At 39.0% G+C, this 24,313-nt stretch overlaps 1 protein-coding gene across 2 annotated transcripts in view; it reads right to left on the bottom strand.

Moving 5' to 3' along the window:
• The window catches only part of LOC133981562 (NT-3 growth factor receptor-like), a 270,283-nt gene that overhangs the window by 52,878 nt on the left and 193,092 nt on the right, over positions 1–24,313 (bottom strand). For both annotated transcript variants that reach the window (XM_062420326.1, XM_062420325.1), the window contains one exon: positions 11,960–12,148. In XM_062420326.1, coding sequence (XP_062276310.1) covers positions 11,960–12,148 — 189 coding nt within the window. The remainder of the gene's footprint in view (positions 1–11,959; positions 12,149–24,313) is intronic.

Here is a 24,313-nt window from a genome sequence, read left to right as displayed (position 1 = left end):
CTGCATCATTTCTGATGAAAGGCTTAAAAACGCTGAGTTACAACTACAGCATACTGTTGGCATCATGTCTTGCCTCCTGCACCCCTCGCCTAAACCAAGTACCAAACGGATGAGTCCAGACCTGCTTCTCTGGAGTTCATATGTGAAAATGGCTTATGTTCTTAAATACAACACTAATAGCACGCTGTACCCATCCAACCCCCCACCAGCCCCCCGTCACAGATACAATCTCATTCTGTGGGAAATTCTGTGGTTTCATTTGCATGACAAATTGTGGACCATGAGAACATTATTTTAACAATAAAGTAAGAGAAAATGGTGAAGGAAATGTTAAGCTGTGTCCAAAAGTGTGTGCTACATAGTAATCAACATAGTGCTGTTATATAATTATATATTAGTGTATATTCATTTGAACTAAAACGCAAATATTTCAGCAAAATGATAAACACATACCTTTAGACTGTTTTATGTCTAACTACTTTTAGACAGTGTTTAGACTGTCTAGAAATCCTGTTGAGTGAAAGTAGAAAACAGGCCTCTAGTGGTCCACAGATATAAAACACTGTTAATATTTCATAACCAGGTTAGGACTGTGCTTTGGGTGACATAAAGCTCTGCTATGCCCCAACATGATAAATATATGAATTAGTACGGGTCTCATCATCAACAGCAAGCTGTATTCGGCTCGGCTCCCTGCAGGACAACGGCAGGAGAGTGTTTCATGAGTCAGAGACCTTCAGGGACTCATTTGGCATTTGTCACATTTTGTCCAAAAATGTAAAGATAGGAACCACTTCATTCTAGCTGCATTTGGAGCAGCATCTCTGAGCATGTAAACATTGGGTGGATGGAGGACAAGGAAAAGGACAGGCGAGGGAGTTAATTACTACACTTGAAATATTTGCCTTTGGAGGTGCTGTCACCTCTGACATACAGGCTTCACAGCCACGAGGACTCTATATGAATATTAGCTAATGAAAAATGGGACCCTGCAGGCATAATTCTTTAATATGTATCCTCCCCTACTTTGCTTTATGTTTTAAAACTAAAACTTTAATGCTTGGTTTTCAAACAGATATGCACTGAGTGGTGTAGTGATTATTGGTCTGTAGAGAGTCTGCCTTAGTGGTTAACTGGTCATTAAATCCCAGAGGAAAATGCATGTTATGAAGTGAACATAGATTCTAGCAAATTGGAATGCAGCTTCAAAGTCCGACACATGCAAATACTATCAGTGGTGTTCTCTCTGTGGCTCTCAAGTATTTATTGCACCACAAAATAATGATGTGTCAAACAGCACAAACATTATATGGATGATTTGTATTAAACTATTGGCCATTGCACTGATGTGTGATTGTCGAACATGTTATTCCACAACCATGTGCATATTCCTGTGACTAAAACAGTCATCTATCAGTCAGAGCTGTGGAGGTTGGATTAAGAATGAGAATTTAAAAATGACCATTAAAATAATGATGATACGTGGAGCTGTACATGAGCTGTAAATCAACACATGTCTTGGATTATTGCGACAAATGTTTATTGTTCCTAGCAACCATTACCACTACTTCTGTGTCAACTAAAACTGATATGGCGGGATGGATATGGATATATAGCTACCAATCACTTACAGCATAATTAAGTAAAAAAAACTGTCTCCCTCCCAATAATCATAATGTCACAACTTCAAACAACTTTATTACTGCACTACTTCGCCAAAAATACCTCCCAAAAGCAAATATCAAATATATAACTAAAACATGTATCACCTTATTAGGAATAAATATGTAACACTGTCCCTCCCCCCTTTCCTGTGTACCTTGAGCTATTTATCAAAGTTATTATTGTATATGGGTCATTATGACATGAACATTATTTAGAGGATAAATAAGCCACAGCTTGTCCAATTTATTCACCCCAAAAATATCCCTTCCCATTTTAAACCACACCTCTGTCCTTGGATAGGTCAAGTTGTAATATTGTGTGTACAAAATGAAAATGTTGTCCTGTGGGTTATTTTGATATGTTTTAGTTTTGATCTTTTTTTGTGTACAACTGAAAATGTTCTGTACAGTGGTGCTAGATGAAAGGTCAGGGCATCACCATCATTATAAGGATTCATTATTGACAGATTAAGAGTAGCACATCAAATTTCAAATGGTCCGGTTATTGTCACATTGCTGAGAATCTATTGCTAGCAGGATAAAATATGCAATTCAAATAGAATGTCTGTTAGTTTTATCATGTATTTTATTACTGAGTATCATAGTGTCCTAGCAGTTAGAACAGTGAAATCAAATCAACTTCATTTGTATAGCACTCAACACTGTTGATCCAAAGTGCTTCCCAGAACTCAGTGAAGAAGTAAAAAACCAAAGAAGAAAAAAAGTAAATCATAATAATAAGGGATGTAGTCACACAGAGCCTGTGGTGGCAACACAGACCTACAAAGTCTTTAAGAGAAATATGTGAGATGGATTGAGTTAGTAGTCTATGTTCAGATGATAGCAGTTCTCTCAAAGTGTGATATAGGGCACAGGATTGAACACAGGAGCTGGTTGAACTAGTTGGAGACGGGATCCACAAGACTTAGTGACAACAATATATAACAAGTTGCAGTAATCATGGCAGGAGGATATGAAGGCATGGAGAGCTTTCCCCAGGTCAGAACTATACACCATTGATCTGAGTTTGGAGATGATATAGAGCTGCATGAAGTTTAATTTTACTACCTGATTGATATGTTTCAACTTCAATCCTGAATTTAAAGTGACTCCAAGATTGTTTCCCTGCCTAGGGTAAGGGACTGCTGATGTTATTTAGCCAACAGCCTAATCTGGTACAAAGCTCTTTTTTGAGATTAGGGTATAGAGTTAGGGGGTTAGGGTTAGGGTAATATGCAAGTCACAGGCAGAGGCTCATACAATGGTGCAATATAATCTCTCCTGTGTGAGGTTTGCATGTTTTCTTTCCTGTTCTCTTTTTTTTTAAATTTCTGACAGGAAATGGAGGATTGGCAAATTTGTATCTGAGTTAGTGTGTTGAGAGAGTATAAGTCATTGGATGGGGCATGTACTGAGCCCCGTCACGCACAGCTTGCATGAAACCCAGCCTGAAACTGCTCACAGCTCCAGTTTAAAGATTTTGTGCTGTGTGACCTCTAACTTTGAACAGTGTGTCAAAGTCTTTCCAGCTTTAGCTTGTAATGCTTGTACTTGTATTCTAGCTGGCAGTGAAGTGTGCATCGTTGAATGGTTTTAGCACAGTGTGTGTGTGTGTGTGTGTGTGTGTGTGTGTGTGTGTGTGTGTGTGTGTGAGTGTGTGTGTGTTGGGGTGGGTGGGGGCCAGGGGGGTTAAAACATATACAAGTATATATATATATAAGCAAAGACACACATATATGAACACACATCTTACACCATACACACACCCACTAACACCCCCACATGTACGCTTGCAAGGGTCGGCTGAGTGAGTTGACCGTTCTGCCACTGGATTGCAATTAGCAAGACTGTAATGAGCTCTGGGACTCACATCATCCAGCAGTATACATATAGCTGCTTTAGAGGACAGCAGAGCTAACTGCACTAGAAAAGCACCTTTCAATCATTTCAATAATATGTTACTTAAAGTGTGTGTGAAGTATGTGCAAGAACCTCTGCTCTAATAGCACAGAAATACAGAAGTTATCTTTCTTTCTTCACTTATGTCATATTAGACTTTGTGTGGAAAAAAGCAGATCATTGAAAAACCTGCTACAGCAAAATAAAGACAGCTTAATACATCCAGTTGTAAAAGATCGGTCCACGGGCCAGATCCAGCCCGCCAAGTGGTCCAATCAGGCCCACTGGATACATTTGCAAAGTATGATGCCTGGTTCCAGGAGGAAGTTAAACTGTGAGGAGCTTAATTCATGAAAATGCTGCTTTTTTTTTTCTTTTTTTTTTTTTTTCTTTATTTGTATAGCGCCAAATCACAACAAAGTTATCTCAAGGCACTTTACACATAGAGCGATTCTAAACCGAACTCTTCAGGTTTAATTTTAAAGAGACCCAACATTCCCACATTAGCAAGCATGAGCAAGCACTGCTTCAGAGGTTTTCACTGAAAAAACAATGAACACATATTGTGGTCATATTTAAAGCATTTATACATTAAACATTGTGCAAAATGTTGTCAATCAGCAGCTTCTGTGGTCAATATTCTGTAAAAAAGAGATATAATATTGTTGAGATTAAACTCATATTTCTTAAGACATCTCAGGCTGTTCATCTGTTTTGTAAATAGATTGTTTTTTAAAGTAAAGTTATCATATGTATTATTTATAGGTTATAATGCAATGGTTTTACTGGTCTGACCCACTTCAGATCAGATTGGGCTTTATCTGACCCTTGAACTAAAATGAGTTTGACACTCCCGGTCTAAAGAATGGAACTATTCCACTGCACCATTACCCCTTCCAAAGTAAATTGATATTGTAGTGCAGTCCTTTTGTGAAAGTCCAAACAGCCTTTGCATTAAGCTGCATCCATCACTTCAAAGGTTGTACTATGAGCTCTATTAATTCCATCATCTCTTGGCATCTTTAAGCTGTAAGTCTTCCACTATGTGTTTGAACCCTTCAGTCTCCCAAGAACCGTTTGAATATTGGATGATTTCTGCTATGCACAATTTACAACCAGTGCTGATGTCCGGTGCCAACACAGGAAATAGAGTGCACTTTATGTATAAAGAAGAATGTCAGGGTGTTGGAGGTTGGGGTGGTGGTGGTTGTTTGCATCTCAACACAGACCATAACCACAATCTTTCTTGGACTTTAATCGTGCATTTTAGTTGCATTAAGTAACCTCAGGCCTCATTTGCCATAACCCTGATGTTTCCCAAAACTGAACCATTCTTTGACATCAAACACTTAGTAAAGTCCTTCCTTGAGCCAAAACCAAGACTTGGCTATATCACTTAATCAGCACTTTATGATTTGAATGTTGACACTGGGTTTGCAATGATGGTAGTGATGGTAAAATAGTGTTCTGTCCATCATGCTGCTGTGTGCTTTATAAATGAGAAAACATGACATTACATTACATCAGGTATTCATTATTGTTTTGTTTTAAAGATGGATGAAGATGGATTTACAATCATAAACACATGAGAGGAAGACAAGTTGAGACATAGAGACACATACATTCACACACACACGTACTTAGGCACGCACACACACACCAGTGGAAATACAACATACAAGGTGACTCTTGTGACTGATCAGCATCACCACTGGTAATGGCATCAGAAGTGTGCTGGTGTATGTGTGTGTGTGTGTGTGTGTGTGTGTGTGTGTGTGTGTGTGTTTGTGTGTGTGTGCTGTGGAAAAGGTGTTGGTCTGTGTGTGTGTGTGTGTGTGTGTGTGTGTTTGTGTGTGTGTATGTGCTGTGGGAAAGGTGTTGGTCTGTGTGTGTGTGTGTGTGTGTGTGTGTGTGTGTGTGTGTGTGTGTGTGTGTGTGTGTGTGTGTGTGTGTGTGTGTGTGTGTGTATGTGTTGTCTCCCAGGGGATGTCCTGAGATTTATGTGGCTGTAAGGGCAAAAAGCGATTTGCTCTGCTGCTGTGGGAGAATACTACAATATTGTGCTCAGTAGGGACACACAGAGGGTGGAGAGACTACTGGAATAATCATATTTGTAGCATTAAGCTAAAAACAGCCAGAAATCCCAATCAGTGTGTATCTCACAGAGCAATGCTCCAGTCTATCAGTCCGACATGAGCATGAACAACAGCTGGACCATCAGACAGTAAGTAAACTAGTGGTGGAACGTTTCACAAAATCCATGATTCGGTTAATATCACGGTTTTGGGGTCACAGTGTTCGGTTCGGTTAATGTTGTTCTTTTCTGGGGGGGGGGGTTACAGTTCATTTCTCATATTTTTAGACTGAATGATGTCATCAAGGCAAGAGCACAATACAGATTAATAAAAAAAATCCTTAATAGTTTAACACTAACCAACAGTCATGTATCAAGGAAACTTTTAAATTAGTGCCTCAGATGAATGAACATTATTTTACAGACAATGACAGCGTGAACACAGGCGGGGGTCTGGGATTCCCCCCAGAGAAACACGTCATCAGGAGGGATTCCCAGCTGACTGACCCTAACTGAAGGAGGAAAAGATTATAACAATATAAAGAGCTGTCACATGAAGACCATGGTGCATGCTCCATAATACATTCATTAGTTTGATGAAGTTACTAGAAATGTCCCGTGCTACTCTGTTTTTCTGCCTCAGTTATTTCTTTAATATGCACATTGATTTATTTACAGCTGCTGCTGCATGTCTCCTGTTCAAACAGACCAATGTGCCTCATAATGCTATAATACAACAAGCCAACTCTAACATAAAACGTGTAACTTATCCCAGACTACATTATAAAGCCTATTTCAATAAGCACAATGCAGGATAGAAGAGAAAACACAGAAAGAAACTGTTTTATTGATGCTGGTCAAATCTGCCTGTGGCACGTGGAATAATACTAATAATAATAATAATAATAATATTAATAATAATAATAATATTAATAATAATAATAATATTATTATTGTTATTAATAATAATAATAATAATAATAATAATATTATTAATAATATTAGTATTGTTATTATTAATAATAATAATAATAATAATAATAATAATAATAATAATAATAATAATATTAACACACGCGTCGCACGTCAACATAAAATGGGATCATTTATTTTAACCGATTAACCGCTGTGCTAATAATAAAAGGTTATAGATATTTACTCTGTAGAGATATTTTAGGTCTACACATATTGTGTATCCTACCATTTGTGTTATTGTGTATTTTGGCTGCTTTGTTATAATCAACCTGCATCTGGAGATGGTGAGTCTCTCTCAGGTCAGTAGCTGCTGGTGTTGTACTGTTGGAAAGCTTGACACGGAGCAAAAGCCTCCATCAGTCCCACGTATAATAATGTAACGCCTCCATCCTCCATCAGTCCCACGTATAATAATGTAACGCCTCCATCCTCCATCAGTCCCACGTATAATAATGTAACGCCTCCATCCTCCATCAGTCCCACGTATAATAATGTAACGACTCCATCCTCCATCAGACCCACGTATAATAATGTAACGCCTCCATCCTCCATCCTCCATCAGTCCCACGTATAATAATGTAACGCCTCCATCCTCCATCAGTCCCACGTATAATAATGTAACGACTCCATCCTCCATCAGACCCACGTATAATAATGTAACGCCTCCATCCTCCATCAGTCCCATCTATAATAATGTAACACCTCCTCATCGTGCCAAATGAAGAAAAAAACAAAACTTCCCTGGGTTACTGGCCAGTGTTACGTTGCCCGTGTCATGAACCGGACAAAGCGAACAATACACACGTGCCCCGAACCGTGACAAGCGTACCAAACGGGACGGATCTTTTTAATGAACCGTTCCACCCTTAATGTAAACTGGAGGGAAATTGACTGAAATGGTGTGCAATGGTGAACAAAACGCCAGGGGAAGTAAACATAACTGTAGAAAGGAAATTCAAAGAGGCTCAGGGAGATATTGTGGCTAAACCACAACAACTGCCTCATCACAACAACAGTGGGAAGCTGTACCCTTAGGATGTCTCTCTACTTTAACAATCATCTTATGAAATGCATGACAGTTGTTTCAGATATATCATGTTCAGTTGGAATGATGAGTAGATTGAGGCATTAGATTTGCCTGATGAAGACTTGTCGAGGTAGAAACGTTTTTTCAGTCATTAATAAGTAAATAAAGACACTGTGAGCTATAAACTACTGTACACACATTGCTTTTCTCTTCCAGCAGAATACAGCGCCATAGTTGATGAGTTCAGCACAGACTCACTCACAATCCATGAATGAACTGATTTAAATAGCATTATTCTGCTGGCGTGACCTGGCCTTTAATTTGCCACTTTAAACAAACCCACTGATTGTAAGCACTCCATTTAAATAAACCAAATTCAGGTCAATATTTCACTGTCATAAATGATATTCTGAGCAGCTGTAACTGAAACACTGTACTTTGTAGCCAATTAGTTTTTTTGGTTGTTTTCTTTTAATGAAAGGACATAGGCTGTCAAATGCAGATGACCTTCCTACACAGCAAACTGCACCATGGGACTGTGGTGTTCTTTATGTCAAAAGATGAGCAAAGTCCTTCAGGTAACAAAACCAATAAGGTTGGGTTCTGGACTGTTTCATGTCAGCATTGACTTATTTTAAATAACCCAACAGCTGTAAGCATGAGATCATATGTTGTTGCTGAACTAAACTGTCATTTATTGCACAGTTTTGGTGACTGTCATCAGCATCATTAACATTACATGAACTCAAGAGGGAAATCAAAACAGTTTTTTCCAGAGGCTGACAGCAGTTCATGCTGTACATTACCATAGCTTATGTATTTATTTATGTTATCTGTGTCACTGAGCTCATATAGAAAGAAGTGATTATTAATTGAGAGACACCAGTTAGATTTAGTATGGTCCCTTCAACAATGTGGGAGTCTACACAGATAATAACTCTGTGAAGCATTCACTTAGATACCCAAATCAGAGATGATCAAGAGACAGTCTTAGACGGCCTATAAGCTTGACATTCATCATATTGAAGGAACAGACGATGTCATAGCAGATGTGCTGTCACGAGCATTGTGTTGATCCCTGGATTTACTGCATTGCACAAGTCATACTGCCTTTCTTTTGGAATAGTCCACCTACAGCTTTAAGAGATGTGGGAAGCTGAAAATATATAAACATATTCATTTAATCTGACCTTTAGTCACTTTAACTTACTTTTTACTAATATCTAATTTTTTACAAATTGTCTCATTTTCTGTTTTTTTTGTTTGTTTATTTGCTGTTATTGTTAATTGTATTAATTTATTTGCTATATGGTATTTTATTTTTCTCTGTAAATGACTCTGAGCTACATCCCTTGTATGAAAGCTTCTCTATAAAGCTTATCATTATAATTATTACTCTTCCTCTTCTCTTACTATCATCTTTTTCTTCTTCTTATGATGATGATGATGATGATGATGATGATGATGATTATGATGATGATGATTAGTATTATTGGTATTAATAATGATAACACATTTAATCACTAATTAAAATAATATAAATACATGGAATAATATACAGCCCAAATATAATATAAAACACAATAAAATGACAACAGTAATTAAACAGATAAGACAGAAGTGTATCAATTAAAGAAAAGCATTTTAAAAAGATAAGTTCAGAAAAGCCTCAGATCTTCAGGCAGGGAGTTTCAGAGCTGATGGACCTCGATTGCAAAAGCAGAGTCACCTTTAGACTTGACAGACGGGTCCTGCATGAAGAACTGAACTGAACTGTTATAACTTAGCAATCTAGCTGGGACCTTAACCATGAAGTGCTTCAAAGGTAATCAGCCAAGTCAAATCTGTTCTAAAACTGAGTGGTGACCAGTGAAGAGAGGCTAAAAACAGGACTTTGGCTGTAGGGTGTCACATTTGTATACTGGGAGTCTGGCTGTAGGGTGTCACATCTGTATACTGGGAGTCTGGTTGTAGGGTGTTACATCTGTATACTGGGAGTCTGGCTGTAGGGTGTCACATCTGTATACTGGGAGTCTGGCTGTAGGGTGTTACATCTGTATACTGGGAGTCTGGCTGTAGGGTGTCACATCTGTATACTGGGAGTCTGGCTGTAGGGTGTTACATCTGTATACTGGGAGTCTGGCTGTAGGGTGTCACATTTGTATACTGGGAGTCTGGCTGTAGGGTGTCACATCTGTATACTGGGAGTCTGGCTGTAGGGTGTCACATTTGTATACTGGGAGTCTGGCTGTAGGGTGTCACATCTGTATACTGGGAGTCTGGCTGTAGGGTGTCACATCTGTATACTGGGAGTCTGGCTGTAGGGTGTCACATCTATATACTGGGAGTCAAGAGGTTTCTGGAAAATGTTTGATGACTTTAGAGGACCAAAAGTAATGGTTATGGTAATATGATGAAAGTTGTCTTCTTAACTGGTCTTCATTGGTATATAATATGTGTGTCATCCTCATAAACACAATACTGAATATTTGAGGTATACATGATATATTTATATACATAAAAGGGTACCTTGGGGAATGCCACAGGTCAGTGATGACTTACTTACCTACTTAATATTTACTTACTAATAAGTAAGATTACAACTACAGGACAGTGTCCCTGATGCCAACCCACTTTTTAAGACAGTCTAATAGAATAGAAGGATCAACTGGGTCAAAAGATCAGCTGAGATTGATAATTGTTAAAACAAAAAAATCTCTCTCTTTATGGTGGCAGTTTCTGTTCTTTGGCACGAGTGGAAACCTGAAACTCCTTAAATCTAGAGGATCAAGACTACATATGCAGGAAACAAACAAAAAAGGAATAGATGATATATACATCTTCCCTTTACAATGAATTGAAGTGATTATTTCTTGTGTTTATTTAGGCTGGTATACATGTCGGCTTACTAAAATGATGACAGAAACAGGAAGAAGACAAGGTGTGCAGAGTTACCTTTGAACAGAGCAGACTTACTGTTTCACTCACTTTCTGTACTAAGTAAAATGAACCTGCTGCTGGCTGTTATCATATAGTTAATGGACAGATGTGAGAGTGGTATCAAACATCTCTCATCTTATTCTTAGCAAGAAAGCGAATAAGCGTATATACAAAAATCTTGATCTATTTCTTTAAGACTGTAGTACCAGAAAGTGGCACACTGTAATTGATGTGCTTATCTTTGCAAATAATATGTGACCGAGCCAGGAACAAGCTAGTTCTTGTCACTGCCAATACAGTAGCTTGTTCCTATTGTCTCTGTACTGTGTCACTTACTCCCTGCTGACATTTTGTTCTGAGGACTGTACACCATTTCATTTAATGAAGAGTTATTGAAGGGGGAAATAAGCAAGCTAGTTAGTCCGGTTATTATCTATGGACCATTCTTGTCTTATGGAGCAGTTTATACTCCAGAAAGGTTAAATACAACTGAATGGTGACATGCAGCTAATTAGCTATGATAGCATCCTTTAATTTACATTCTCTGGCTCTCTGTTTCCTGAAAGGTCAACACTGTCAAGACAGTTTGCTTTTAGTTAATCATGTGCATTTATGTGTCAAAGTTCGGCAAAGTTGGACTCAACATGAAATCTGCACACAGTTTCTTTGTCTCTACAAGCAACCAAAAAGAATTGATTTCATTGCAACATGTCTGTATTTAAAATTGTAGGTGTGACTGGACTTCATGCCTGTTCACTCCCATGACAGTTAGCACAAATGATAGAAGGTTCACATACATGCTGTTGTAGTTCTGCGTTTGGATTTATTCACATACAGCACCAGTCACATGTTTGGACTTACTTTCTCATTCAAGGGATTCAGTAGGTGTGTCCAAACATTGGCCTATGTGTGTCGCTGGTCTGATTTGTTTGAACCACAAAAAAACCCCCTCTTCATTTGGTCGGTACGCATATGGAGACACCAGTCAAAACAAAGTTTGATTGAACTGAACCGAACAGGTGTGATAGACACATTTACTTTAAATGTGGTTTTGTGCTGAAGTGGAAGAAAAGGTGCAGCAGACTAGATGGATGGATCCCTCTGAAAAGCCTTGTTGGTGGATGACACAGATGCAGGCCTGTTTCCCTTTAATAGCAAGTAAATTGTTCATTCCAACAACCCGATGGCTGTGATATGAAGATAGCGTGTAACTGTGTGAAGGTACTCTGATCCTATAGCAGATGTTCTCAGCGTCATCTCAAAGCAGGAAACACAACTATCACTTTCACTCGGATCAGTGAAAATTGAAAACAGTGATCCATATACTGAACATGAGAACACATGAACAATGTGATGTTCCATTCTGATGTCTGTACTTACAGGTGGCGGGTTTGTTACAGTTGTGTCCATGTCTGAAGTACTGGGGGTTTTCTATGACAGGGATTCTGGTCATTCCGATCACCACGGCATCCGTCCCGACATCCAGTGTGCAGGGGCTGATAATCCCATGGTTTACATGGTGAAGAGGACTGGCAGAGTCTTCCTCACCGCTTATCACTGCTACTGGACCTGGACAGATACAGAGAGAATAAGCACTGGATTAATTCCTCTTAACCTTCAGTTCAGAGTCAAAGGCTGATTACCTGAAAGTGAAACAAAAGTCAAAACTTAAAGAAATGTACAACCTGCTCTTTGTTAAGACTGTAAACAAAAGCACATCTCCTGACAATAACTGATCAAATGAAACATTCATTGGTCAGCAAACCAGCTGCCAAGCAGCTAGCTAATCAGCTGGTCAACCAATCATCTAAACAGCCAGACTCTCAGTCTCCCAGTCAGCAAATTGTGCTTTCACTAATGCAGTCAATGAGTCAGCAGGGCTTCTGCATAGTCAGCCATTAATTCCATCAGTCACTCACTCAGTCAGGATAATATTAACATCCCAGATATTATTACGCTTACAAAGAAGGAAGAATAGAAATGCAACACTAGATGATGCTAAATGCAATTACAACAGTCCCACAAAGTCATCTCTCTCCCTCCCCCTCTAGAAACTGCATATTCTTGGTGTATGTTTTAATATATGCAGAGATAGAACAACAGGCTCATTGACAGAGAAAGTTCCTGTCAATGATAAGTCTATGTATGCACCCATCATGGGGTCTCATTCATGGAGGAGGATTTTTTTAAAGAGATATAAATGATGACTTCTACATTAGGATTTTGAAATCAAATTGTTTTAGAAACATAGGCCCCACATGTGTAACTCACCCTGTTGGGCCCCACCTGAAACCCGGTCAGAACCCACTTGAAGCCCATATGGGCAAAGACAGGTGGGGCCACCATGGAAACTGCAGACAAACCCACCTGGGACCCATATTGCAGCCCAAATGTAACCCTTATGGGGCCCACATGGACATGGTGGCAGGGATTATATTCCATTTCTGCCAAGTGTATTCCACTAGATGACACTAAATTCTACATCCTGCACCTTTAAATACATTTAGTATTGAAGAATAAACAGATGTCTTCACACTGATCTGTGTAGATGACCTGGTCTACTACAGACCTTACGATAGGGAATTTATTTCTATGATATTGATGACCAAATGTACACTGTCCCATTCTATCATTTTCTGTATCACTCCATGATGAACCGTTTGCAGTTCATGAATTTTCTTTGTGGTGTACCTGCCTTTAAATACACAATATTTTTTGAAAGTTGTTGACTTGTATGTTTTGTTATTGATATGTTTGCGGAGTACAGTAGGTGGCTGGAGGGATCATTAGTGGTCCACAACATTTTACACCCTCAAAGGTAATTGTGTTACAGCCATTAGTGTTACTATATCCGAGTCAAGTGTAATCTGGTAGTGTTCATTTTCTAACATTGACACTAGTGTAGAGTACCATCAACACTACTCAGTATTAGCCAGTGTTCATTTTCTACTCCTTACGGTGTTGAAATAACTCTGAGTGTGCATTCAAACGTGTTCATTTGACACTGAAAAGAGTGGACACATAGAGACACTTCTCTAGTGTTAAATTGAACACTCTCTGAATGAATTTAACACTGCTGATTTTCCCGTGTGGTTCCAGATGCAGAGAAGAGGAGGTGTGAAGATAGAGGAGGTGGTTAAAAGGAAGTGGAGGAGCTTTAGAAGCAGAGCAGCAGTTTAAAGGAGCATGTGTCTCCGAGGGTTGTTGAAAAGATGATTCGAAAGAGGCAGGCGCTGTGGTTTTAAACACACACACGCTGTGTGTAAAATACAGCGTGCAATTTTGACAAATCATAGCACTTGTACTGCATAAAAGCACTCACATCTATTCAAAAAACAGCTGGATGTGCTGTTAAACACACCACTGCAATTTTATCCAAGGACACAATCATAACCAAACATTTGCCGACTAAAAATATCATGTCAGTGTTTTCAGATTGATGTTTATGGATGAAAAAAGGTCCTTCTATATTTACTCTATATATTATATGATCTTAATCATATATCAAGTTTTTAATTACATTAATAATGAAGCTATTTGAATAATGACAACCAGTCATCATTATGATGTGTGATTTGCTTGAGTGATATATAATTATTATAATAACGCATACTATGCACACTACACACACACACACACACACACACACACACACACACACACACACACACACACACACACACACCCACACACACACACACACACACACACACACACACACACACTTTGTCACCTACAGGAACTTTCGGTCTCAAATCAGGACCAGCATGTCTTTGCCCCCAGGAAACCCTACAGCATGTACTTTTGGAACACACTGACTCCACATAGACAGGTGCAGAGCCGAGACTTCCACCTGTGCTGATATCCATGGGTGATATTAATGACAAAATAGTCTTTACAGCCTACAACATAAACCTCAACTGTTCTTTACATTACCAGTCCCAGGAAACTGGTATAGACCTTTTCCACGGTCAACTTCTTGACTTGTAATAGCAGTAAAAGCACTAAACACATTGACCGTGGCGGCAGTGAGCCATGACAGTCAGTCACATTCTAAGGCCCTGAACATTTACACCTGTGCTCTTCCTGGTGTGACATGTTAAAATGTCTGCTGTGAGGAAAGTCTGTTGTCCATGCTGGCTCACAGTATGAATTTCCTGGACACTTCAATGGAACAATGGAGTCATGATTAATGTTAGTTCCACCTGTGCTCCACCTGCTATGACAAGTGTCAACTGCTATAAAAAGATTCAGATCGGACCACATTTGATCCCGGAAGAGCAGCATTTAATTTTTATGTACACATATACCACCATTACATTATTATAGAGACATTTTTTTTTTTTTTTTTTTAAATCAAAATAAATAAAGCTTTTGGTTTCAGTGATGCCCAGCAATGATTTATTAATGGAAGGTGTATTACAAAATTAGAAACTATCCCAGACACCCTGATGAAGGCAAGACAGACAGAAATGTTTGGTGCTGAAACATTTTGTGACATGTTTGAATTTTGGGTTAATTAACTGTAAAATGTCTCTTAGACACAATTCTTAATTAACCAAATTAAAGAAAACAATATTTATTTAAACAACTCCCAATACAAAAACGGACCTTGAGTCTACTTTTCCCTGTGTTATCTATTCACATGCATTTACATATACAGTATATATATATAGATATCCCCTGTTCAGTTCTCTTCCTGCCTGTAATCTGTTACGGTGCTCTGCTCTGCTGCAGTAATTGAATTCTCCCCATGGGAATCATTACAGTTTTCTCATTGTTGGACTCCATAGACTGTGTATTGTATACATGTAGGCTTCCTCCCCAGGGACAAGAGAGTCCGGTGTTGTGTATAGACACACCAGCTGAGAACTAATGATGCGGAGTCCTCAGTATTCTCTGGTGGAACCGAATACATCAGCCTGCTGTTAATACGACTGACATATAGTCAACCTTCACAGCTGACAGAAAGCAAGGATGCATTTAAGCTGTGAGATGGAGGGGGAGGGAGGCTGTTGATGAAAACGGGGACGACAGGAGGATGAGATGGGAGACGGAGAAAGATAATGAAAGACATCAACCTATAAGAGCATGAATAAAGGGACAGAAAGGGAATGAGATGTGGAGAAAACGAGGGGGGAGGGGGACTAATTGCAATGTTGGAGAGCAGCAGGAATGTAGCACATCTTGGAGGACAGCACCTCGCAGGTATATGCTCACTGATTTCAGTTACATACTTTGTCCCAGTGACTGGTACATGGAGTCACTTCTCAGCTTGAACACAGAAATAACAAGAGCCCAGTCATAGAAGCTGTTAGAACACCAAAGTCAGTTGAGTGGAATTTCCCTGATCAGTATTGATTTACTCATGCAATCAAGAAAACCCTCACTGAGTGTTCACACAGAGTCAAACTTTGGGTATGTCTGAATAATTAATTTTCACAGCTGCTCAACAATAAACTGACATTTGATGTAATATCATAAAAATGTCAGCAAAATCCACAGTAGACACTCAGATCATGTAGCGACAGACTCAAAGTCAGTAGTGACAACATGCGGTTTGACCAAGTGGTGTTGCCGTACAAAGATGCCCAGGGTGACCTGCTCATGCATGGACTACTAAGACTACTACAACACCAATGAATTTAGCTGACTAAAAGCCCCATGAGCAATCCCTTCAGGTTAAAAAAAATCACTATACACTAGAATAGAAAAGTGTAGGATGGGAACAGAAGACTGGTGTTAATCACTGAAGGCATCATTTCTCATTGAGGGAAATGAGCTAATAGCCATTTGAAAATAGAAATGGTCATTTGTAGATGTCGGTTTTCCAACAAATCAATCAGAAGAAATACAATGTGTGAATTAGTGAGCTTTTATTGTTTATGTCATGTTTTTTGTTGTTATTTTTTCTTTTACTTCAACCCCCCAAATCAACAAAGGACACAACCTTTGTCTTTTGATTATTGTTTTATGAGGTTTTGTAGCACTTTGATTTCTTTTTGTTTATAAATGTACAGTGTGTTACAAATAAAATGTATTAATTATTAGTATTATCATCATTATTATTAGTATCCTACGACTATGATTGGAGAGCGGGATGTTGGTCCGTCCGTCCGTTTGTCTGTCCTTCAAATTTTCACACACACACACACACACACACGCACGCACACACACACACACACACACACACACACACACACACACACACACACACACACACACACACACACACACACACACACAAACACACACTTCTGGCGGTAGTAGTGTCTTACTAGTTGCCTGTTTGTGCAGATAAATGTGAGAGGATAACACCTGAAAACATGTTTTTGGTTGTTGGATAATGCTGGAAGTACAATTATTGTTGATCTTCATTTTTTACAAGAGGCTGCATTCATGCTGGTTACCACTAAACGGCCAAGCATTAGCATTAGCATTAGCATTAGCTACTGTGTGGATTGTGTTTTGAAGCAAAGTAAGTGGTTTTATTACCTTACTTCTCTGGAGTTCGGCTACAGATTCTGCCACAGTACTTGGTGCAAGATCTCAACACTCTCATTTCTGAGACCTTCCCTAACCTCCAGAATGGATGTGGTGACAAAGACAACCTTCTTAAAGGCATTGTATACACACCTCTGAACAAGGATATCAGAGCCATCAATGACATGTGTTTGTCTGTGTTCCCTGGTGAAGAGAGAGTCTACTTTTCAGCTGATTCAGTCCTGGAGGACAATCACAAGGATGCACTGCCTGTTGAGTTTCTAAACTCATTGAAACCCTCTGGGATGCCTGACCATCAAATGAAACTGAAATTAGGCGCTCCAGTCATGCTGCTTAGGAACCTGCAAGCAGGTTCATTTACCTTCATATACAAATATACATTCTTCTCACTGCTCTGATCTATGAGCGTGTGTCTTCTGGCAAGTAAATATGCTGCAGCGCCCGACAGGCGCATTGTTATAGTCATTATTATTATTAAAAGCATACAACTAAATATGTAAATAAGAGTGGTTTCATATTTTGTAAGTGCACTCAGCACTTTAGAGTTTGAAGTGTCTTATTACTTTTACTTCTGGTATACACTGTATTTAAATGATCAATGTTATACTATTGTATTAAAGCAGGAAGGGGAATTGTTTTATTTTGTACATTTATGACACTAAATATTTTTTATTTATGACAGACTCAAAGGTTTATGTCATTATAATAGAATTTGAACACAACATGGTGTAATTGGCTGACTGTTGAATGTGAAGATAAAGTGTGTGTTTCAAACAGACTTACTATCACCAGGAGCACAAACAAAAAACAAACAACTAACATTTCATATTTTTCATTGTGTGTTTAACAGAATAGCTGACACTGCAGACTTAAGCACAGTTTAATTTGATGTATTAAAGTCTGTTTTTCAAACGTTATTGTCTCCAAGATATCATGTACATCACTTCCAGCTCAGGTTTGTGGCTGATCTTGTACCCAGCGGGACTGTCAGTGAGTGAGGATTTGGATTTTAGCTGACCAACACTTGAAGACAACATATGAGGATTGATGGGCATGTTGGCTGCTGCAGGGATCAGACGTGTGACCCTTGTCAGTTACTGGACAACCTATGCTAATATTTAGGCCATGTGTCAGACAGGCTGACATGTAGGCTGAATGGTCAGCTGCTAATGGATAAGCAAGGACACGGAGTGAGTGACAGAAAGGCGAGAGGGAATAATGGAGAAGGAAAGGAGAGTGTGAAGGGGAAAAGCAAGGGACAGAAAGATAAATGGTGAGAGGAACTGTGAAGTAGACACTTTTTGTACAGTACAGAGGTCGTAGGTTGAAGGATGTTAGTGGACCAATGGGAGGACAGACGGAGGAATTGGGAATAGAGCTTACTGCACTTTGACAACCAGCAGACATGTAGCTGCTGTCTTTCTACACGTCATGACCTATTCACACACTACGCATGTTGAGGACACAGGATGTCTATATGAGAGTGTATTCAACATGTACATAGTATCTGAGCACTAAATGCAATGAATGGTCTTGCAATTCAATTAAAAAAAAACAACATAAGAATAAAGTGTGATGATTCTTTTACTGTGTTCAGAATTTATCGTTAGTTAAATCCAGAATACTGCATCATCACATTTAGTTTTTTCTTGTTATTATAAGCTCATGTTTGAGCATTATATTGAGCTTATACATACAACATAACACAAAACAACAAGATGTCTGTTATAGTGACACCACCATGTTATCTTTATCATTTTAGATGAGATTCAACCATTGTGTTAAGTTTAGTGAATTCCATTGATGGGAAGACATGATTTTTTAAAAATAGATAGAAAAATTATTGTATACATCAACCAATCTTTATTTATATAGCACCAAATCACAACAAAAGTGATCTCAAGGTACTTTACACATAGAGCAGGTCTAGACCGTACTCTTTCATTTCAACATTCCCAACATTCCCATATGAGCAGCACTTGGTGACAGCAGCAAGGAAAAACTCCCTTTTAAAGGGAAGAAACCTCAGGCAGAACAACATGTATGAACACTTGGCAACAATTAGAAATCTAGAAACAGGAAATGATGTCATTTATTTTGTTTTTGAATTGAAATGATGTAGTCTTGTCAGAGGAATGCAACCAAGCTGCATAGATGCAGTATGCATCCTCAACTGAACTCTTCAAGGGCATCTGTATCCAATTACTTCTTTATTCTGGAACACACAGACTCTAATGGCTTATTGGAACTACCAGGGAATCCACTTGTAGAATAAAGAAAATGTCTTTAGTTCATGGTGATTTATGCTGCAGTTTACAACACAACCACCTCCTCCATTTTCCTTAGTACCCAATTGGCGCCACAGTCTTTCAATCACACGTTATTACTCACATTAATCTAATAGGCCTGCTGTATCAATACCTGCTTCTCACTGGCTCACAGAGCAGTCAGTCAGACTTTATTACCTCAATAAATCACCTGATCAGCTGTTAGCGTCGCTCTGCCAGCTCCGGCCACCGGAGCATGCAAGATGTTTCTCTGCAAGTCTTTTTATACCAAGCTAAATGGCTTCTCATCAACATGCTTAACCCTGCTTCTCTTAATGCTGCAGAGCATGGGGAAAGATGACACATCACACTGCACTCTGGACATTCCAGGAGCTAATCCACATTAGGAGCAGACAATCAGGTGTCTTTTTTTAGCACATTGTACAGACTTTTTAATCTAAAAATGTAGAATGAGTAATCAAAAGAGCAGATATGATTCTGGGGATGAAACAAAACAACCCTGTCTATGACAAAGTGACCAAAAAATGGATGCTTCATGATGTGTGTGCATCAAGTTAAATACAATTAAATGCAATGTTTCCTGGCATAATGATTGTAACAGCTTTTTTGTGTGTGGATATTTGTCTATTTTTGTGCAGATTCTGTGTACTCTGGCTGTCTACCTAACTGCTGTTTTTTTAGACTGGAGAGGACGCTGGTGTTGTTTGTTCACCACTTCTCTATCTGACTTTAACAGTTTACAATGCTATATAACATCAACTGTACTATACTATTGCTATCTTATTCACTGTTTACCAGGATGCCAGGATGGAATAGAATATCTCCCTCCTGGCTAACCAGTGCATCTATAGCATCTTTTTTCTTTTTATCACAACCTTGATGTTTTGTAGCATTTTGAGATTTGTTTTCAGATGTAAAGTGCGTGACCAATAAAATGTATTATTACTATTATTATTATTACATTTTGTGGTACAGCTGATCACACAGTATATCAGAAAAATCAGTAAATAACAAATGCAGTGCTAGAAGCACCAACGCAATCAATATATTGTAAATGATGCATTTCTTTCAGAGGTTTATGATTACTGTGGCATCTCTCTCCTGCCAGTTGGATGAACTTTAAGATAGCAACACTATCTTAAACACTATCTTATTACATCTGTATATCAACTTTTTACCATTCTAGAAACAAAAATATACACAACAAACTATGAGAAATAATAGGTTGGATTACATTATTGGATATGTGTGAAGAACTCATTGTCTTTTTCAATGGCAGCAAAGTCTTCAAAGCACTGACTGAATTTTTTATTAGAAATGTGATCATCACAGACACATATTTCAACTTTTTGCAGAAAGGTTGGCATTTGGGAAAGTGACCTTAAGTTCTAAAAGTGTGGGGAAGTGAACCACTTGCACCAATTTGTGTAGTTGTTTCACATCGAATGCTTTCAGGTGTGTGAACAGTTGAGGCACAAGCTGATATTTACCTTGCAGGCTCTTGTTCAGTTTCGGTTGGCTCGTCAAATCAACTAAAAAAGCCAGGTCTGCAAACCATGGAGGTTAACTCACAAGAGGTCTGTCCTTCTCTTTCAAAAACTGGTCAATTTCACATTTCAGGGAATAAAACTGCTGCAGCACAGAACCGCTACTGAGCCATTGCACATCTGAGTGGTGAACCATGTGTTTGTATTCAGTATTGACTTCAGACAGGAAAGCCTGGAGTTGTCTGTGATTGAGTGCTCGGTTTCTCCACAACATTCATCACAACACTGAGCTGGACTGCCTTGGCACCGACTGCCTCTTGATGGATAATACAGTGCATTTTAACAGCCTCACCTCCACTGTCGTGAACCTTCCTGCACACCATAGAAGCTATCCCATTCCACTTGTCTTTCATTGCCTAAGATCAAGCCACTCCTTGGTGATGCAAAAGTTGCAGTCAACCTGCAAAAAAACACAGCTGGGCTGTGTCCGTAACATCTGTGCTCTTGTCACATGTAATTGAGTAAAAATCAACAAGACTAAAGTTAGCTAGCTCTTCGACTGTTTTTCTGCACACACCAACTTTGTTGCATTGTTGAGTTTTGTGTGGGCACATTATCACCACAACTTTAGTGAGGCACCCTTTAATAAAGTCACCATAAGAGGCATTTTCATGGACTTTGTTGACATTATAAAACTGCTGCTGTTGAGTTAACAGGCTGGCTGTCAATTATTTCAATTTCTGTTCCTGCATGATGTCTCATTCACCCATTCACACACATTCATACACTGATGACAGGAGCTACAACACAGGGTACCAACCTGCTCATTAGATGGAAACTAACCATTCACACACATTCACACACTGTTGGCGCAGCCATCAGGAGCAATTAGGGGTTAAGTATCTTGCCCAAGGACACATCGACATGTGGACCGGAGGAGCTGGAATCGAACTGCTGATCTTCTGATTGGTAGATGACTGCTCTACTTCCTGTGCCACAGCCGTCCCGCCCAATCAGACAAAAATACTTCCACATTTATTCCATCTTTTTTTTTTAAATTCACGCTGGGTCATTTTAAAATGAGCAACAGGCTGCTGTTGGCTTGGGGGCCATAGTTTGCCCCCCCCTAATCTATGCAGTATTTATTTGTAGTCAATTATTACATTTGTCCACCCCTCATGTTTGTAAAATGGTTTGGTCAGCCAGTATACGTGTTCCCTTCAAGTGTCATTGCTGCAGTTGGTTTGACGTACTTTCAGTTCAGCTCTATTGACCTCTTTAAGGGTCCAATTTAGTTTTATTTTTTAAATTAAAAAAAAAAAAAGATTTTGTCTGGCATAGACACCTTTATTTAGCAGTAGACAGACATTAAACATGGGAGAGAGAGGGGGGTGTGACATGCAGCAAAGGACCTCCGACCGGGATTCGAACCGGGATGGGCTGCGTATATGGCATGCGCTCTAACCACTCGACCACCTGCGCGCCAGGTCCAATTTAGTTATTAATCATGATTCCTTTGTTCTTTTTGCGTTTTTTGGATAAATAAAATCCCACATTCTGAAACCAGAGAAAACCTGCGTCCCTTGCCTAACTGTCCTAACAAGGACACCATTACAATGTCAACTTAGTTAGTAAAATAATTGAAAAATAGGTCTTCAGTTTAATACATTTATGGATTTTAATCAGTGTGTAGGCAATATGTAATAGTCACATTCATTTCTGGTAGCCTTGAACTTGGTGAAGTAATTTAAAACTTACTCAAACTTAACACCAGAAGTATGTGTACTACAGAAGCATCTATTTATACCATCCATTACAGTCCACACAACCAGCTGTCCTTTCATAACTAAAGACAGCAGCTGGCTGAAGGGGACAGTCATGTGATATGTTGGGGAACCGTGACCTACTGGTTCTGTCCACACATGAAGGCAGGGTGAAAAGCCTTCTGTGAATACCTCCTCCTGGTTGTATCCCACTGCCTCTCTGATCTCTCTCCAACAACTCTGTTTTTTGAGTCTCTTTCTCAACATCATCAACATCAACATATCTGCTGCAGATAACAAGCACACACTTTCAGGGAGGCTCTCTGTCAGGTACACTTGTCTTTAGAATAAAAGAGAGAGTTCAATCCCCACCCTTCTTCACATCTCCACACACCTGGCCAATTACAGAATAATGATTGTTTACTTGACATGATTGTTCGATTAGGCTATATGCTTCAGGTTGGATGCAACCCTCTTATGTTGGGAAGTAGATTTCAGATGGTTCACTTTATTTTAAAGGAGAGTTATACCAACCAGTACACATCAGCATGTGTTTCTAGATATTGGAGACTACTATTGCACATGTTAAAAATTAGTATAAAGTCTTTGTGTCTGCAGAGGCCGCTGTGTGAAGTCTTATACAAAGCCCCAAGTGATGTTACCTGAGTCAGCATCATTTGGGGCTGAATACTACAATTAGTGTTGTAGTCAAGACCACCTAACCCGAGACAGAGTCAAGACCAGAGCATACCAAGACCAAGACAAGACCAAGACTTTAAGGGGGTGAGACCGAGTCAAGACCAAGACAGGGGGGGGGGGGGGATGGATCAAACCAATGTAATTCGAGACCTTACTGTAATCATAATCATGTAGCTCAACATTTGCATTATTCCTCTGCTAAAAAGAAAAGCTTTATGTAGGAATGTTAGTAAAATACAAATGGATGTACAGTAGAGCTGTGTGATATGATATACAGTCATTACGAACACCTGTGCAATATCATTCAATCCAATAAAACAGCTCTGTTATAAATTCTATTTTTGTTAACATTGTCAAAAAAGTGATAATTCTACTGTGTTTATTACTAAGGTTGTACTAAGTGATGGCAGCATACTGGGGTGCATTATACTGACTGCTGTTCCTAATATTTTGCCCCTCTCATGTAAGCCTAAATTAATGGAGTGGATAATATAAGGAACACCATTCAATATAATGAAGCCTAATACACCAGCATTACCCACTATGACCTCAGTAATAAACATGAAGTAGAATTATCACTTTTTTGACAATGTTAACAAAAATGTATAAACTTCATAAATGTGGAATTTATAGCAGGGCTGTTGTATTGGATTGAATTAGATTACACAGGTGGACCTATTGAAGTTTCATATTTTGCTGTAGCCTATCGTTTATCGTCAAATCCCACTCCTTCAGTATTTTCCATCATTTGGAGTCTTTTTTCATGCAGATTATGTTGTTAACTGTGTGAGTTAAATTGTGACAACTCTCCACCTTTCTGTGTCTGCTGCATGGAGGACTCAGCTCCGTCTGAGACAGAGGAGAGGAGCCGCTAATGTTAGCCTCTGCTACTGCTACTTTATTCTGCCTCGATGTAAAGGTCCGGACACTGAATGGGGGGAGTTTCTTTGCCAATAAGTGGCTGTAGAGGAAGCCACAGAGCCTGATTTACTG

The sequence above is a fragment of the Scomber scombrus genome, chromosome 6, assembly GCF_963691925.1.
Source record: "Scomber scombrus chromosome 6, fScoSco1.1, whole genome shotgun sequence".
NCBI classification, from domain to species: Eukaryota; Metazoa; Chordata; class Actinopteri; order Scombriformes; family Scombridae; genus Scomber; species Scomber scombrus.
The sequence above is the reverse complement of the archived record's forward strand: the minus strand, read 5'-3'. Positions and strand labels throughout refer to the sequence as shown.